This window comes from Micromys minutus (genome assembly GCF_963924665.1).
Source record: "Micromys minutus genome assembly, chromosome: 21".
Lineage (NCBI taxonomy): Eukaryota > Metazoa > Chordata > Mammalia > Rodentia > Muridae > Micromys > Micromys minutus.
The window spans coordinates 51871478-51890708 of NC_137956.1; the positions used below are offsets into that span (position 1 = coordinate 51871478).

General features: G+C 43.7%; 1 protein-coding gene across 2 annotated transcripts in view; it reads left to right on the forward strand.

Annotated features, from left to right (window-relative positions):
• LARS2 (leucyl-tRNA synthetase 2, mitochondrial) overlaps positions 1 to 19231 on the forward strand; it is an 85941-nt gene that overhangs the window by 15369 nt on the left and 51341 nt on the right. For both annotated transcript variants that reach the window (XM_080934719.1, XM_080934718.1), the window contains exons 4-5: positions 10216 to 10307; positions 12441 to 12501. In XM_080934719.1, coding sequence (XP_080790845.1) covers positions 10216 to 10307; positions 12441 to 12501 — 153 coding nt within the window. The remainder of the gene's footprint in view (positions 1 to 10215; positions 10308 to 12440; positions 12502 to 19231) is intronic.

Consider the following 19231-nt stretch of genomic DNA (forward strand, 5'->3'; position numbering starts at 1 on the left):
GCAAGGCATATTCTCAGAAAACACCAAAAAGAGTGTACAAGAAGGTTGTTGGGCGACCTTGCTGGTTTTATACACTGTCATATGTCAGTACTGGTCCCTAAATAGTCCTTATACTCAATAGGAGAGAGTAACTGCTCAGAGCAGCCAGACAAGATTGGATGGATTTATGTTGATTACAACCACCAGTTCCTTTTGTATCAATTATTAAACTGATGTTTTAAGTAAAAAGCAGGCAGCTGACTAGGAAAACCTCTGTCAAATTCTGCTTTGTCTATAACTGCTAAATCGCTAACTTTAAAAACATGTTTTTAAAATTTTTAAAGGATTTATTTAGTTATATGAGTACACTGTAGCTATCTTCAGACACACCAGAAGAGGGCATCAGATCCCATTGCAGATGGTTGTGAGCCACCATGTGGTTGCTGGGAATTGAACTCAGGACCTCTGGAAGAGCACTCAGTGCTCTTAACCGCTGAGTCATCTCTCCAGTTCCTAAAAACTTGTTTTTATTGGTCCAGTGTGGTACACATACCATTAATCCCAGCACACAGAAAGGAATTAGAGGCAGGAGGATCTGTGTGAGTGAGATCCAGGCCAGCCAGAACTGTTACCATATTTATTTTATTTATGTGTACACAGATGCAGAGGTCAATGCTCTCTCTCCCACCGAGTGGGCCCCAGGGACTGAATCTGTTGTTGGACTTTGCTCCAGACATCTTGTTGACCACGGTTTTAGTTTGTGTTTTCCTGCTTCTTCCCATTGAGACTAAAATATGCACATGTATAATTTTTGCATAATCTCCCTTTTCTCTGGTTTGTTTGCTCACTTTAGTTTAGTTGCCAAGTTTGTCTTTTTATTGCTCTATATTGTTTTTTATGTATTGTCTAAATTATTGACCCTGTCAGTAGAGCACAGTGCAAACATCCTCTCTCAGGCCCTGAACTGTTTGTAGTTTGGGAGACTAAAGACTATGTATGATAGGTTACAGTCTGGCTGTGAGAGTAGGCAAGAATGTAATTTAGAAAGTTGAAGGTTTTTCAGATTATGCATAGGGAGGAAATGAGGTAAGAATGTAGTCCCGAGGGTGCCACACATGTCCTTATGGAAGCTACCTAAAAGCACCTGGTTCAAGGTTGTTCCAGCCCAAGGTATGAGAACTCAGGTATACCATCCTTCTTAGGAGACAGCGATTCCCTCCATTTGGAAGCTGTTACTTAGGCTCAGATTTCAGGCCTTGACATTCTTTCTGTACCAGATGACAGGACAGTCTTCCAGTGTCTGTGCCAGAGACTAGCTAGCCTGTATGAATCTCTGATCACAGTCCTCCAGAGCTAACCTTTAGACTGTAACTGCATTCAGTTTTCTTTTTATAACAATTTAAAATTTTTTCCTTTATTTCATTTTATACGGATGGGTGTTTTGCCTGCGTTCATGTCTGTGTACTGAGTAACTGTGTGCTTACCTAGTGCCTACAGAGCCAGAAGAGGATGACAGATCTCTGAGACTGGACTTGTGGTCAGGTATTAGCCACCAAGTGGGTGCTAGGAACAAAACCTACTAGGTTCTACAGAAGTGTCTAGTGCACTTAACATCTGAGCCATTTCTCTAGCCCCTTTATAATGATTTTTCTTTCTGGTCTGCTGGCCCAAGCCTCCTGAATCCAGTCCTTAATGACATACATGATTTTTTTCATAGTGAATATCTTCATTCTTACCTCTGAGGTTTTCTTCCAAGTGTCTCCTTAGACTGTCTCATGCTGCCCTATCAGTAAGTCCTTACTATTCTTTAAGGTCTTAGTCTTCCTTGAACTGTAAACTGGCCTTCAATTCTGTAGGTCACATCTATCAGCACTTATGGACTTCAGCTAAGCTCACAGGTCCTCTGTGTTTCTGTGCTCTTATCATGAGCTGACATGAGCTGATGGGATTCATGGCGTCTACATACGGCAGCAATGCAGATAACCATAGTGTCCCTGGCTCAGCAGTCTTTTCAAGAGTATCACTGAATGTGAACACTAGACATTTCAGAACCAGATAAAGGCACTTTGCAAATAAGCCTGATGCTCTGAGTTTAAGCCTCCGAGCCCACATGAAGGTGGAAGGAGAGAATCAACTTAATGAACTTGTCCAATGACCTCCACATGCACTCCATGCTATGTGCCCCGTACCCTCGCAATAACAGTAAAAATATTTAAGTGAACCCTGAAACCCATTAGGGAAACTGGGTCTCCAAATTTGAGTGAAAGCATGAAGCTTTTGCCGGCCAGTGCAGCATTCAAACATTCATGTTCTGTAAGCTCTTCTGGAATGACAGTTTTCTCGATGTGGGTAGAGGTAGAGCTGGAAAGAGCAGTTTAGGCAGCTAGGCCAGTTTTACATGGTGGATGAATGGCATCTCTGCTGAATCAAATGGCATGGCTATCTGGGTTCGAGCCCAGGCCACACTGACATGTGAGAAGAGAGTTAAAGGTCTTTAGCAGCTGACCTTAACCACAGACACACGTAGGCTGGATAAGCACTTGTGAGTACCTGGTGGTTTGGGGTGGTAAGTCAGAGAAGTGATGTTCTGATTTACTCAGAGGTGATGAGCAAAAATTCCCTTCAGACCTGTGGTGTACCCATGGATGTTGCATAACTCAGAAGTTCCAGAACCCCAGAAGAGGGGGAGGCAGGAAAACCAAGAAAGGGCAGCCTGGGCTATATGAGACTCTGTGTCCAAAGGCAAGCAAACAAAACGTTTAATGCCATTTCGACTGTACCCAGTTTCGGTGGCCCTAATGAAGCTTTCCTGAGACTTGCACGTTTACTCAAAGGCAATTTGAAGTCAGAATTACATCCTTTTCCTTCAGTCAGAAAAGGCTGCTCTGACTGTTGGTTGTTCCTTAAACTCTAAAGAAGCCTGATGACATACTTAAGCTTAGCTCCATATGGTGATTCTGTTGTGTCTTCATATGATGTCTGCACAGATGGCTGGAGAATAAATTTCCTGCCTCCTGCCTCAGCTGGTGTCCCCAGCACCTTCTGGTCCAGGAGCAAGGTGGTGAAGCATCGTAAGGACACACCCATTACCTTTGCAGAGCTGGGCTTGGGCTAATGAGTCTCAGGCAGAAAGCCATAGCCTTGTGCAAGTACAGGAAGAAGCTGAGGCTCAGCGTCTAGCAGCTATAACCACCATGTGACCACCCACAAAGGCTAGGTGCCAGGGACATTCTCAGCGAGCAAGCGATTGTCGATGTTTCCTCAGTCTGCAGTCTGCAGTTAATGTCTGTGATGTGCCCAGAGTGCTCAGTGTGGTGGATTTTCAGGTGTGGTTTGGGAAGAGAAGGCATGTTGGTCCAGCGCCTTGATGGGCAAGTGCCTGACTTGACCACCAGTCAGGCTCTTCTGTGTTTCCATAGGAGGCATGCCCTTTGGGAATAGGTGCGCTGTTTTTCATACTCTGAAGTAGTTGATTTTTATATCCACGCTGTAATAATGGCGGTTTATTACACTGGCTAAATGAAATTAAACACTGCATTTCTCATTTCTTGGAAATAGAGTGCTGAACTCACTCCAGAGAAGCCAAGACACTGAAAATAGCTTTTCATTGTGAAGCAGTAACCATGGTGCCTGAATCTGAAGCTGAATTGGTTTCAAATATAAAGCTTTGTTTTATGGGGGAGGGAGAGAAGCTGGCCATTGCAACCAAGGGGCTGGCCCTATTCTGGAGGCATGCTCCTGTCTCTGGTGGAAAGGCGAGGGACCAGATGCCTCAGTCTCCTTTCTGTCCCCCCCAAACGCCTCTCTGCATGGCTCACTCTTGCTTCCATTGTTCCCCACTGCCTTCTTAAAGTATTTTAAGATTGTCTTAAATTTTAAAAGATTCCACCTTGTCTCTTTTGTAAAATAATGCAACATAGATTAGGCTGTAGCCGTGTCTCAGCCCTGTGTCCTTTTTGCTGAGTAAGCCTGCCTGTCAACCCTGAAGTGCCCAGGCACTCAGTTCTGGAGGACTGCACTCCAGATGCCAAGACCTGCTTCCCAGCCTCACTCTCCTTCTAGCTCTGGTCTGACTTACAGAGCTGTGACACGTGTGACTATATCCTGAGCTAGCTGCTTCTGGTCTGTGAGGACACTTGCCAGCCTGACTCCCCTTTGAGACCACACATGGAGATGTTCCATCTGTCGTAATATTGAGCCCCGACTCTCCTTTGAGAAGTCACATGGGTTGTCCATCTTCCACAGTAGTAGCCAGCTCCAACTCCTCTTTGAGATGTGTTCTTACACAGTTCTACTCCTGCTTCCTATTAAGTTGTGGTTCTCAAGCCAGGGACTTCCACCCCTACCCCCACCCCAACCCCAGCCCCCACCTGCCCCAGCCAGTGCCTGGCTCCTGTGGCTCCATATGGTAAGGTAAGCATTTACACTCCTTCCCTTACCAGCCTTGAGTCCTGCCCACTGCTGCTTTTGTCTCCTGGGCTCTAGGTGGCCATGGTGTCTCTGTCAGGTCTCAGCTAGTGACGATGTCCTGTTCTTTTTATTTTGGGGTGACTTCACTGTTGCTGTAGCTTCTCACCCAAACTTACATACTGGAGCATTTGTTGTGAAAACTAGATAGACACTGTGGTTTTTCAAATGCTGAAGTGTGCTGATTTCTGATTCAAGCAACTGGTACTTCTTGATTCAGCCTCTGAATATTTTTACATTTATTATCTTAAAATTATCATTTTTATCTTCTGCTACCTTTCATGATGTCACATTGCCACTGTTCTGAGATTGACATGATGGGGATTTAAAAGTATATGTTAAGTGGAATTATAAAAATAGGTCAAATATCCAAAAAATAAAGCTGGAGGAAGCATTCACATCCAAGAAGAGGTTGTCTTAGAAAATAAAGAGGCTAGCTTAGGAAATCAGGAATGCTCAGGGTTTGCCATGTATTCCTTTGTTTCAAGAAGGGGCCTCCTGTTGCCCAGGTTGGCCTCTAACTCTCAGTACTTCTTTAGCTTCCCAAGTAGCTGGAGTCATCGGTGTGGACCTCCAGACCTAGCTGGGCCCTGGTACATAAGTGCAGGTGCCCTTTTTCTTTAGGGCAGATTGCCATGTTTGTACATGTGAGATTTAGGTATAGTAACTTATTTTAACTGTGGAAGTTCAGTGATATAAAGACAGTCATTTTAAAAACTAACCAGCAGAGTGTAAAGTTCTTCTAGTGAATGGCTCAGAAGTCAAGGGTGAGAAACTATATCTGTCCTTTTTGTTTTGTGTTGTTTGGGATTCAGCCTACAGCTCTGCTTTTCTAAGTGCACTCTCTGCTCACTACCCGAAGCCCAGAGATGCTGTCATGTGCCGGGCTGTGATACGTGATACTTGATTTTGTTTTTGAAGCAGGTTCTTACTGTGCAGCGCCGCATGACTGAGTGCTAAGTGCTCCCGCCCGAGCTTCCTGAGCACTGGAGTTACAGATGCAGCCCACCAGAATACAGACGTTTGGGCCCAGTGCAGTGGTGCTTGAGTCTCTATTTCTCCCACACTGGCAGTGAGACATCCTACAGCATGGGAACAGGCTCTGCATGTGGTCCCCAGGGCTTATGATGTCTTCCTGGTTTAAAGAGATTTTGCTTGCAGGGACATTTAGTTCAGTGTCCTGCTGGATGGTAGCAAGACAGTTGAGTTAGAAGAAGGACCTCCCTCAAGGGTTAGACAGTTGAGTTAGAAGAAGGACCTCCCTCAGGGGTTATACAGTTGAGTTAGAAGAAGGACCTCTCTCAGAGGTTAGACAGTTGAGTTTGTTAATTTTGCCAAGAACTTGAAATATTAAGGAAGCTTGAGGTTTTTCTGACTTTATGTTCACAGGCAGCTTGGATAACTTGTGACTTAAGAGTATCTTCTCACATTAGTTCCACCTGGAAGTTAAAATAGAAGTGAATATGTTTGTTACACAAATCTAGACTTTGTGTGTTGTGTGTGTGTGCATATGTGTGTGACAGTGTTTCTCTGTGTTGACCTTATCTAAAAATCAGGACAGTGTCTAATAGAATGTTAATGGGAAGAAGCTCTGGACTGGTGCCATTGGTGCTTTTGACAAAGATACCAAGCGATGATTAAGTTCCCTTTTCTGCAGAACAGTTACACAACAGCTAACGTGTTCTTCCCAGAAAGCAACCTGGGAGAATTCAGCACAGCATACAGAATCCAAGTGTAGGCCTGGCAGAATGGAAGGACTCCTGAATGACCCAAGACAGGGCTTTTTAGTTCCTGGGAAAAAAGAAGCCAACACAGGAGGACTGTGTCATCTGCAGATAAAAGCAATATTTCAGGCTGTGTGACAAGGGAGCTTGTTTAATGAGGCTTCCTGCCTCCTGGGGACTGACACCCAGCTTAGACCAACTTCAGCAAAAAGGAAGTTTGGAGTGTTTTGTTTTGTTTGTTGATTGTTTGTTTTTAACAGATCCTGGTAAAACTCACAGTATCCAAGGGAATGTTGCAAGAGCCCAGGCACCCTGGGTACTTGGACCAGGTCCTTGAGGTTCATCTGAGCATGGACCCACCTCAGCTCCCATTCTGCTTTCTCAGATGTCACTGTAAGGTTGATCCAGCACTGAGAATCCTTGTGAGTTCCCATCACTACAGCAGCCAGCCTAGCTTCAGGCTAGCCCAGGGAAGGGTCCAAACCCATGCTTCCTTCTCTATCAGGGAAGGGTTTTTAAACTGGCCATCCACACAAAGGCTTGTGTGAAGCTTTAGAGGAAGCAGTTTCTGAGAGGGGCAGATGCTTTTAGGGAGGATGGAACACTTTATAGATCAGCCATATTTCTTGGGAGGAAAGAGACCATATGTCCCAACTGGGTTGGGGTATGTCTAGTCCTGTTCCCAAAGCTGCATAGAATAGATTCACTCAGCAAATGTTAGAATTCTGTTTTTAGAGATCTGCATTCATCATTCTTAGGCAGGAGTGAGCTTCTAGTAGGCAATAAGGGCAAAGGACCCGTGGTGAAAACTACAAACCTCCCATATATGCTATGGCAGGAAGGGGATACTAAGGTCAAAAGGAAATGTAAGGGTTAAAAAATTAAACCAAGAGAACTAAAAATAGAGACAGCTAGCTATTCTTGCATCTGGATATGAGCCATCCAGGTGGACTGTAAGAGACAATTAGGCTCCAGGAAACAAGGCCACTGATAACAGGTTGGCTGGGTAGCTTTCACAAAACCTTTCCCCTTTGGGAGATACATGCTAGGTACTGTTGCTTATTACATATTTTTGCTTTTAATACATTAGTTCTATGCAGCTAATTGTAGCTCAAGGCATAGTAAGGAGGGCTTATAACAAGCCAGCCCAATTTCAGGAGAGAGATCCGAGATCCCAAATTATACTGAAGACAAGGCTGTAACCAAGAACACTGCAGCTGCTCTTGGTAGCTGTGAGAGCGAAGAGAGCTCCATGTAATAGCAGCACCTGGGTCAACCAAAGGTCAGAGGTAGCAGCACCTGCTGGCACCTGACCAGTGGCCAGTCAGTCAAGATGAAGACTAGCACAGTCAGGGAGCGAAGTTAACAGTTAGCAAGACACCTGTAAAACTGGGAAGGGCATGACCCTGGCCAATGTAACTGGCAGCTTAGCAGACAGAGGGGCCCTCAACTACCCTTAACTGGGGCAGGGCATGAATATCAGATGATTGTCTTATTGGTTGGCCCAGGGGACATGTGGTGAATATGTGGGCCTTCCCCTGGTTTTGTCCATGATAACCCAGAGAATTAACCATCCTCAATAGAAATTACCTCAGTCTTTTGCCCAGTCTCTGCTGTTGCCCTATAAGAACCTGGGCAAAGAAAATGTTTCTTCTGTCTTGGGAACTCCAAGCTTTTTCTTGAGAGTTTCTTCTCACTTTTTCTTAAGTTCTTGATTGTTCTGTGATAATTCTTAATACGGCCTGCTCCCATCTTATATACTCCCATGAGAATCTGTGTCATTAATTTTCACTGGTATGAGACAACAAACTCAGCACTGCTGTCCCAGGTTGGTTTTTGTTTTGTTTTGTTCTTGTGTTTCTTTTGTGAATTTGAACATCTTATATCTTTCGGTTATGCATAACTATGTTGTGAAAGATCCCATCACACTCAGACACTCCACACCAGTACTGTTGTATTTAGTACAGGTGCCTGTGAGGTAATGTTAAATGAAGAGGGCAGGTCATGAAATATTTATGGCCAGTTCTATTCCCATAAACACCACACCTTCCTATGTGTGTTTAGGTGAGTACTTTGCCTGCATGTATCTCTGTGCAGTGTGTGCATACAGCACCCACAGAGGCCATAAGAGGGCATCGGATGCCCTGGGACTCGAGTTACACAGTTGTTAACTGCCCCGTGAGTTTTGGGAATCAAATCTGATTCCTTTGGAAGAGCAGCCAGTGCTCTTAACCACTGAGTCATCTCTCCAGTTCCAGCTATATTGTGTTTTTAATTTGAACAACATCAAATGAACTAAGAAAAGAAATCTGTTTCTGGTTGACTCCAGAAGAGCTATGAATATGGGAACCTGGAAAGAGCAGAAAGTCCTTTAGCACAGATAAGCACTGGAGAAGCCACGAAAGTTAGACACGCAGCCATCCTTCAAAGGAAGATGTTTACTTGTCTTCCTCCTGGAATGCTGAGGATGGATGTAGTTTACAACCTGGCTCTCCTTGGTCATCTACTGAGCCAAGCCCACATCCCCTAGTATTTATGCCTTTCTTATCCCAGATCCTTTCCCCCTAAATTTTGAGCATAAAACCCATCCATATGAGAGATGTCACCTGTCCTTACAACAGCCTAAGTGACTTCTATGTTATCTTAGGTCCAGGCCAATCCTGACACCACAGGCATTTTCCCTAGCCCTTAAATCTTGGGTGGTATATGAGTCAACAGAACTCATCCTTGTGAAAAAAGCCAGATGTGCTTTGCAGAGAATTTCAATGTAAACATGTCTTCTTAGATTCTGCTGGACTCATTGGGCTGAATTAATTGTTATCAGAAAGTTTTTTTTTTTTCCCCTCAGAATTCTGCTGTTCTTAAATATAGCTAAAATAAAGCAACTGGTGTCAGACTCTCAGAGTTTGGCCCAGCACCAGGTACGGAGGTTGGGCTGAACCAAGTTTCATTCTTTCCTTACCTAGAATGTTTGTTTCCCTGCTAGCTGTAAAGCCCGCAGGGACAGCCTGAACCATCTACCTACCCCCAACCCCCACCACAGGAACGGACCTATTAACCAGTTTTTACTTAGTCTTAATTAAACTTAAATGTGGCTAGTGACTGCCACACCAGAGAGCACAGTTCTATAACTGGAAAATTCTGGCATGAGATGGACATTTTGAGATCCTTGACATTTTATTTTTCTGAGACAAACTCTCCCTGTCTGTTGGTGATTGTTAGACGTGATCTCACTATGCAGACTAGACTCACTTGGAACTCATGGAGATTTGCCTGCCTCTGCTTCCAGAGTGCTGGGATTAAAGGCAAGCCTGGCAAGGCTGGGCCTCTTAATTAACCCTAGATCTCCAGCTAGCTGTTCTCAGGGTGTTGCGTTACTACCTTCAGAGGTTGCAGATAGAGGTGGGCTGCTATATCCACTGGCATTTATGTGGATCCTGACGATCCAAACTCCCATTTTCTTGCTTCGGAGGTTAGCACTTTAATCACTGAGCCATCTCATCTCCCAAACCCTGTTTGGGTCTTTTAATGGTCTACAGTTTATTCTGAGACACTCTGGCATGCCTCTTCCTGAGCCAGTGACACGTTTTAGTCAGAGTGTTCTAGTTTTACTCTTGGCCAACTTTTTTCCTATGTGAATTTTCTAAGACTTTACATGAAGCTTTCTGGATATCACTCAAACAATTACTCCCACCTCACTGTCCAGTTATGAAGACATCTCAGGTGTTACGGGATGATTGATAGAGGTTCTGCATCTGTACTTGGAACATGTTTTTTGAAGAGTTTGTAGAGCAGAGTTGCTCTATCATTTTCTTTGAACATTTCCTTCAGATCAGACTCCTGAATCCTGTTAATAGGGTTCTGCTAAAAATGAAAGACAGTGATAGGCAAAGGAAGGAGGAATCATGACCAATGTCTGTCCTGGGACTTAGGTACCATGTGAAAAGGCAACCTGTTAGGGTCAGACAGAGGGCGAGGCACGGTTCCTTTCATAAACCCATTTTTATTTTTTCTCTTCAATTTTCACTTTGTTCTGTCGTACCAGGTTATCAACCCCATGGGGTGGGATGCGTTTGGATTGCCTGCTGAAAATGCTGCCATAGAGAGGGATCTGCACCCCGAAAGCTGGACCCAAAGGTGAGTATTGAAGACATACTCAAGTCCTTACATATAGAGAAACCTTCTACAAACCCTTTAAAGCCTATGTACCAGAGAGAACAGAAAGCAAGAAGGAACACAAAACAAACCACCACAACACTGGCAAACTGCTCAGATGTAAATAAACAGAATTGTGTCTACCGGTGTTTGTCTAGCTAGCTAGTCAGTTATGGGGAAGGTGAATGTGTTACAGTGCACATGTAGTGGTCAGGGGACAGTTTGTGGTAGGAAGCTCTCTTCCATCTTGCTCATTGTGGGGAATCAAGCTCAGGTTGTCAGGCTAGGTGGCAAACACCTTCACACCTTTACCGTTGAGCCACTGAAGCTCCTGAGTCTTTCCTTTTAATGCTCTGTAATCCTGAGGAATACCAGGATTTGTGTTTGCTTATTCATATGTTGTTCAGATGCTTGTTGTGTACAAACTATTTTTTATGAAGGAAAAGAAGAGATAATTGCATTTGTTCAGTTTCAACAGTGCTTCTTGGCTGCTGAACCTGAGTCTGAACCATAATCAAACACTACATTCTGATTTTCTCTGAAGATTAAATTTTTGTTTTTTTCATTGATGAGCATGGAGCAACTTAGTAAGATACACAGCTACCCGAGGTTGGGTGTGGCTTTCTCTTACTGCCCCATGGCCCAGACTTCCTAGCCTTCTCCCTGCTAGTCAAGTGCTGAACGCTGTTCTCCAGAGTCTTCTGGGACCCCACATCATCTCACTCTTTAGATACAGGACAGGTCCAGGCCTGCCTGTCTTTGGAACCTTCACTGCCTCTTCCTCTCCTCTCTTCCAACTGCCCTCCCTCTTCCTCTCCCCTTCTTCCCCTTCTTCTCCTCCTTCCCCTCTCCTTCTCTCCCCTTCTCCTCCTCCTTCCCCTCTCCTTCTCCTCTCCCTTCTTCCCTCCCCTTTTCCTCCCCTTCTCTTCCCTTTCTCTCCCCTTCTCCTCCTCCTTCCCCTCTCCTTCTCCTCTCCCCTCTTCTTTCCTCCTTTCTTCTCCCATCCCCTTACTCCCCATTTTGTGTGTGTAAAATATATTCACATGAATGTGCCCAGCGGAGCATATGTACTAGGAATCCAAGTATCTTCCTGTATCACCTTACTGTCCTGAGTAGGGTCTCTCACTGAGATTTCCGTTAGCCTGGCTGGTCAGTGAGCTCTCAAGACCTGCTTGGCCATGTCTGCCACAGTATGGCATGTGAGCCATGCCTGGCTTCTACAGGTATAGTGGGGATTTGTTTTCAGGTCCTTGTGCTTGTGAACCCAGCATCCTTCCACCCACACCCCCTTCTCTCCTTTACCACCTTCTTGTTTCTACCCAAAGCTGCATGGCAGCAAACTCACCGTACTTTCTATCCATCATACAAATAATTCTAGATTAATGAAAGTGATCAAAAAGAAAAAAAAGAGGAAATGACAACTCTAATAAAGTAGATCAAACATGGCATAAGCTGATTTCAGCAACAAGAATTATAATTGATTAGTGCACTTGTCTCTTATCCAATTTGAGAGCAGTTTTAGGTTCTGATAGATGGAACACGGTGTTTTTTTTTTTTTTATTATTTCCCCGATTATACATTAAGGTGTGTGTGTGTGTGTGTGTGTGTGAGAGAGAGAGAGAGAGAGAGAGAGAGAGAGAGAGAGAGAGAGAGAGAGATTTGCACACTCAGTTCTGGGGTTTACACACACCAGGCAAGAGCTTCTTCCACTGAGCTTCAAACCAACTAACACATAAGGGTTCGCTTTAGTTTTTGTTTTTTTCAAAAACTTGCTTGCTTGATTTAACTATGTAGAACACAGACATATGGAAAGCCAGGATCACACATTCAAGAGGTTGCTTGTTAGAGTGGCCACAGGAAGGAACTGCCCCCAGGGCAGAGACCAAAGTGGCCTTTAGTAGATGAGCAAGTCCAGATGTCTGCTAGCATACTGATAATTTACTAATTTTTAGGGATTGTTTGCTTTTTTCTTTTTTCTTCCTTGGCTGGGCAAGGCAATAGTTGAACTTCCATGACTAAGCTAGACTTTTTAAGTTTTCTAAAATATTCTTAAAATGTAGTTCCTCTGTGGCCCGATCCCTCTCAGAACTAAACTTGCTTCCCTTTGTCTCACAGCAATATTAAACACATGAGGAGTCAGCTGGACCGCCTCGGCCTGTGCTTCAGCTGGGACAGAGTGAGTCAGCTTGTCCTCCCGGGGCTCTGCTCTCCTCCCATCTGGGTTGGGAGGAGAGAACAGAAGTGACAGATCTCTGGAGAGAAGGCTTAGCACCCCACAAATACAAAACAACCCAGAGTGGGTATTTTGCCTACATACAAATCATTTTCTGTGGGATTAAGCTAAGAGAGCTATCGTCTTATTTGATTTCATAGTAGGTTGGACCATGTGTGCATGGCAAAGACTTTGCACAAGGATTTCTCGCTCACAGCAACAGTTTAAAAGGATTATTGGAATAAGCATAAAAGTGATTAAATATTAACCTGCTGGTCCTTTGGGTGATGAACTAGCCATTTATATTTTGTTCTGAATTTAGAATTGGTGTATGTGCAAGCCTATGGTGATTCTGGCACATACAGTCTTTGGTGTGTAAATCTTCTGAGAAGTTACACACCAAGTACCTGGGGGTCATGTCAACTGTGAAAGGAGACCTTGAGAGGCCCAGCCCAGGAGGAGGCTTGAAGGAGGAGGCTGCTGAGTAAGGGAGACTGTTTTGTCCTTCAGCGAAAGGTCTCTTCCATGCCATGATCCCTCTCAGCACCATGCACTTGCTTGTTGACTGTGAAGACCAGAAGAAGGTGTCAGATGCTTTGTAATTGGAATCAGAAATGGCTGTGGGTGCAGGAAATCAAACATGGGGCTTGTAGAAGAGCAGAACGTGCTCTTAAACTGCTGAATCATCATTCTAGCTCCTCAAGTTCAACTTTTTAAAACAGTTGTGGGATGCTCTTGCAAAGAATCAGAATTTAGTTCTTAGCATCCACATGACAGCTCACAACCAGGGGGATGTGGTCCTTTCTGAAGGCACAACACTTATGTGGTTTGCTTACATACATGTACACAAAGCACGTAATACATAAGATAAAATTTAAAAATTGAAACAATAGTTATAAGTATCCCTTTTTGCATGATTTACATTTGACATTTTGTTTTCTTTTTTCTCTAGGCATATGAAATATCAGTTCTAGATAATATTCTGCTGAAACATAACCAGAGAGTTTTTGTTTGTTTGTTTTTAGCAACACATGCTAGATATAAGTACTAAAAATATAGGATAGCCCTTTTACATTTTCTACTTTTGTTATAGCCCTGTTTTCAGGAATTTTAGTTTTTGTAAGCAAGAGTACGGTGAAACCATTGTTGCTGCTCTATGGGTAGAAAAAAAGGTTTATTGGGGATCAAACTGCCAAGGTTATCGCTCATGGAGGGCAGGGTGGCAGAGAGAATTGAAAAATGGCAGAAAAGCTATTGGATTTCATACGACAGTCAGCAGGGTGGGTTGGATTGCTCTTGCATGAGGTCAAACAAACATTGGAATTGCTGTCCTAAGACAACTGTAGTTAACTGAGTAGGAGCCAGAGCAGTCTGTGTTTGTACGAGGTCAGAGCTTACAGTTCTGCTTTCTCATCATGGCGTAATTTCATCAGTAAAGAATTGAGGGGTTGGAGAGGTGACTCAGCAGGTAAAAATGCTTGTCATACAATCATAAGGTCTTGAGTTTGAATCCCAGCACATATATAACTCATATAACATGAGACACACACACACACACACACACACACACACACTTACAACCCCAGAGTAGAGTGGGGTGGAGGTAGCAGGATCATTTTGGCTTTGCTAGATTCTAGCCTCAATGGCAGAATATGAGTCTCAGGTTCAAAGACAGGCCCTGCCTCCAAGGAATAGGCAGAAGGTGATAGAAGTGGATACTTGGTGTTCTCTTCTGGACTCATATGAACGTACAAGTGTGTGTCCCTGCACACATATGTGTACAAATACACGGGGGGGGGAGTGGAAAGAAAGGGGAAGTTAGGAGGGAGGGAAGGGGAAAAGTAGAGAGGGTGGGAGTGTGGGGGAAGAGAGAGAGAAGGAGAGAGAGAGAGAGAGAGAGAGAGAGAGAGAGAGAGAGAGAGAGAAAGAGAAAGAAGCATGCTTTGGAATAGCAGTTTACACATTTCGTTTCCAGGGCTGTGTTGGGATTTTTTCATGATTTGTTTCAGCTTTTCCATCCCACTGTTAGATGATGATCACAATTTAGGAATAATGACCTCTTCATCCCAAACACACAGGCCCTGCATCCTTCCTGCCTGAGTCCATTTTTAGACACCATGGTTAAGCTGACAGAATGAAAAGTCATATTATTTCAAGGTCCTGGCTCCTTATTTACACATATGACTAAACATCAAATCAGAAGAACTGTAACCCTGGAAATAGCACGGCCTACAGGGCAGCAGATATATTTTTAAATGAGGTTTTTTTCTTCTTTTTTAATTTTGGGAGAATTAAAAACATCTTAAAAAATACTTTGAGGCAGGTAAATGCCTCGCAACCAGGTTGAGGAGAAGCTCCCATTGTGAGAGCTCAAAGCCAGTTGCCTTGACAACATGTGGCAGGCGCTGCTGCAAGTATTTGACTGAGCCAGCCTCCTTTTAGGTCCTCACAGGTGAAACCAGTTGTTCTGCCCAGTCTCTGGCTCGGGGTTTCTGGTGTCCCCTGGAAGAATGAGCACCTCCTGTAGGTGTTCCCTGGAAGAATGGGCACCTCCTGTAGGTGTTCCCTGGAGTCCAAACTCACCTTGGAGGGGCAAGGTGGAACCTTCCAAGTGAATTTGCTGTGTATCTTTTGAGACGAACATGTTCCAGTCATCCTGAAGTTTTGACCATGTCTTGGCACATGAGCATGTCCAACTAAGCCAGTGTTTACCTTTCTTCCTCTACTGGAACCCTAGCCAAAACAAAAGAAAACAAACAAACAAACAACCCAAACACCCCGAGTTTCCAGGTTACAGCGGGGAAGTGTTGAGTCACTAAGTGCTTGCTGTGCAAGCACAAGCGCCTGGATTTGGATGCCCAGCACCTACATTAAAGTCTGGGCCAGGACTGGGCTGTGGAGGCAGGAGGATGCCTGGAAACAGCCGAGCCAAATTGGTAAACTCCAGGTTAGTGAGAGACCTTGTCTCAAACAGAAGGGAGAGTAGTTGATGATGTCCATTGTCTACCTCTGGTCTCAACATGAACATATGTGAACACAGACATGAACATATGCAGACTCCACCCCTATATACACACACATACATGTACACACATACACACATATACACACATACACACATATACACACATACACACATATACACATATACACACATACACACATATATACACATATACACACATACACACACATGCACACACAAGCACATACACACATATATATACATACACATATATATACATACACACACATACACAAATATACACACACATACACAAATATACACACACATACACACATATGCACACATACACACACACATGCACACACAAGCACATACACACACATATTATACACACATATACATACATACACACACAAATACACACACATATACAAATACACACACACACACTGCTGGGCTATTAGGGTTTTATTATTATTTTTTAATGACCTTTTCTAAGTTTATGGTTTCATATCTTGGTCTTTGTCTCAGGTGAAATTGTTCACACTGTGGCAAGTTTCTCCAACTTATTGTCTAGTGGAAATGCATGTTCTCTGTGGCTGCCACTGTTTGCTTTGTGGGCTGATGAAGAAGGTTTTGCTTCCAACTCCTGCCCTCATCCATGTCTGGAAAAAAAAGCCTTCTCATCCTCAGGAAACCTAGGGAAGCAGCCTTGTGAAAGCATCTGCTGCAAGATCCTGCCCAGGTGAACCTGAGAGTCTGAGGATGTTTCCAATCATAACACTTATCAGTGCTGCTTTCTTCTAGAAAAATGGGAGTGCTGGTCTCTGTTCACCTAGACTGACAACAAATTGCAATTCAGACTAATTAATCTCTTCTGTTGCTTTATGGAGGGTGTTCTGTCCCTAAATGTCAAGTTAGCAAGGCTGTGCTTTGTCAAAATGCCTTGATGAAGTTCTTGTTGGTTGGCAAAGAATAATTACCAAGAAATTTACCAAATCGTGGCTTTTTATCTGCATATGGGCAGCTCCTAGGATCTTGAGTACTAAGGGTTGGAGAAACTGTCCAGATACCAGGTACATAATAAAAGTCATCTACCCCCACCCCCTTTCTCTCTGCCTCTCCCCTGCCCCTTCTGTAAAGGAGCTATTTTCAATAAGAAAGACAGTGTCTTTAAAACTGCAGACCCCAATCTCCCTGCTGTTAGTATTATAAATTTTCTTTTAGAAATGTAGAAGTGAACCTTTCAAATCACTTAAGAACTTGTGGCCCTGGATTTGGAAAGCAAGGCCTTTAAGAAAAAAACACATACTATAAAAGTGTGGTGCCTGGCATTTGTCAGTTTTGGTTTTCTTTAAATGTTTATTTTCAGCCTAAAGATAGTCCTGCACAGAAGAATATAATCACATGAAAATGAGTGCTTAGACAAAAGTTAGGTTCAAGATTAATTAATTACCTTTATATCAACATCTTTTTCTTCAGTTCTGCAAATAGGTGAGCAGGGAAGAAACAGGAGATGCAGGTAGAGAGGGACTGACAGATGAAGGAAGAGGAACAATCAAAGGGCAGAGAGGTACAGTGGGTCTCAGCGAGCCTGGATGAAGGACCATGGGAAGGCTGGTCCAGAAAGGAGGAGGGAGGCCATGTGGCCTAGTGTGGTGCTGATGTCAAGGGGTCACTGGAAAAGGTGCAGTTAGGAGGGGATGCAGCAGGACCCTTGCCCCAGAAGCTGGTGGATGCAAAGGTGCCAGCAGGCTTGCTCTCCTTTTCCCAAGGGGACAGATGGGAAGGAATGGGTAGACAGACATGGATGAAATGCTGAGGAAGATGATGAGACGGTAAATGTCCTCAGACTCCTCAGAGGTAGAGGAAAGGTCATCCTTTCCAGACCTGGCATGCCAGCCAGCTCTTCCTGTCATCCTCTTTCCTGGACAGTACTCTGTGAGTCTGTAGAGTTGAGTTGACTGAATGTATGTGCATAGTGGCAGATCTATTTTTTCCCTTTAACCCCCCTGCCTACTTGTGAATATCTTAGCATAAAGACCCATCAGCTGTCCTGGTGACAATGGTGGCACAAGCCTGTAATCCCAGCACTCAGGAGACAGGCAGGCAAGTTTCTCTGAGTTGAGGCCAGCCTGGTCTACAGAGTGAGTTCCAGAACAGCCAGGGCTACACGGAGGTTTTCTCTTCATGGCAGTTGCAGAAGCTGGCCAAGAAGAAGTGGTCAAGTCCACATGGGAAATTAGGGAGAAAATGGGGGCACAGACTCTTTCATCTTGAGCTAATGATGCCCAAGAGGAACACAGGTGGCTGGTTGGGAAGATGAAGACTCACTCTACCCTTCCTTTTCTACATCAGATAAACTGATTTTCAAAACCACAAATCTATCAAAGATGATGCTGTTCTATTGCTATGTGAATTTTACTCAGTGTCTAGAAACAGCTCCAAGGGCTTAGAGAGTGCATTAGAAAACATTCTTTATAAAATGTTTTCATTATAATGCATATTCATAATAACTCATTTATTTTATTATATTAATCAGTAAGATTTGCTATTTCATTATGAGCAGCTCAAATAAACATAAAGTGTTAATGGGCCCCATCCCTAGACTTAACAGTTTGACTTTTCTATATTTGCTTTATGTGCTTCCTTAAAACTATAGTGGATAAAAGTTTTTTTTTTAATATTTCTACAATAGCAAGGTCTAATATATTTCTCATGATCCTCACCCATTCTACCCTCTAATTCAATTTTCCCTGTGTGTTTGTGACCACAGTACAGTGAGAATTTAGCTGTGAAACTTATCCACTAGGTATACAGATTTGCTTTTATATATAGACTTACGTGTGTCTGGTTTAGTCTTAATGCAGCAGCATTTGAGGGGTGCTTCAGTCTTGGAGAACACAGAATGATGAATAAAACAGAACAAAAGATGGCTCTGGAGACATGTTTGTTAAAAATGGAAGTTTTAAAGGTATTTGTCTAGAGAACTACAGAGAGCAAGTCTGTGTCATGCTAGCAGATCAGGGCTGAGAAGGCAGTGTTGGCACTGGTGACGGGATCCGGGGAGGCAGGTGACTCCCTGTCTGCTAGTCTAGCCTGGCACCCTATATATCAGGTACTTGTGGAGTCCCTGGTTGCTCATGATTCATGCATGTGGCAGAGAAACCACAGCTTAGGTTTTGGCACAGGCCAAGCTTCTTGGAACCTCCATTAGATTGGCAGATTTGTCTGTGACTCATGATGGGGAGACCGAGCTGGTAGTTAGAGCTGAGTTATTTTGCATCTTTAAAAATGTTTGTTTACTTATTTATGTGTTTTGTCTGCTTCCATGTTTCCACACTACTATAGGACATCGAATTCCATGGGACTACAGTTATAGATGGTTGTGAGCCACTGTGTGGGTGCTGGGAATTGAACTCAAAACCTTCTAGCAGAATAGCCAGTTCTCTTTGCTAAGCTACTAACTGCTAAGCTAAACTCTTCCAACCCCTGTTCTGCATTTGTAAAAACTTGTTTCTGGGCTGAGGTTATAGCTAAATGTTGGAGCACTTGTTAGCATGCCTGAGGCTCTGGGTTTGATTCCCAGTAACACCCAAATAATGTAATTGTTTTTTAAAATGAGGACTCTGCTTCTTAAACCAACAACAGTAACAAAGCAGCACATAAACCAACCAAGGAAAGCTAGGACTGCTGCTCAGTTGGTAGAGTCCTTGCCTAACACGC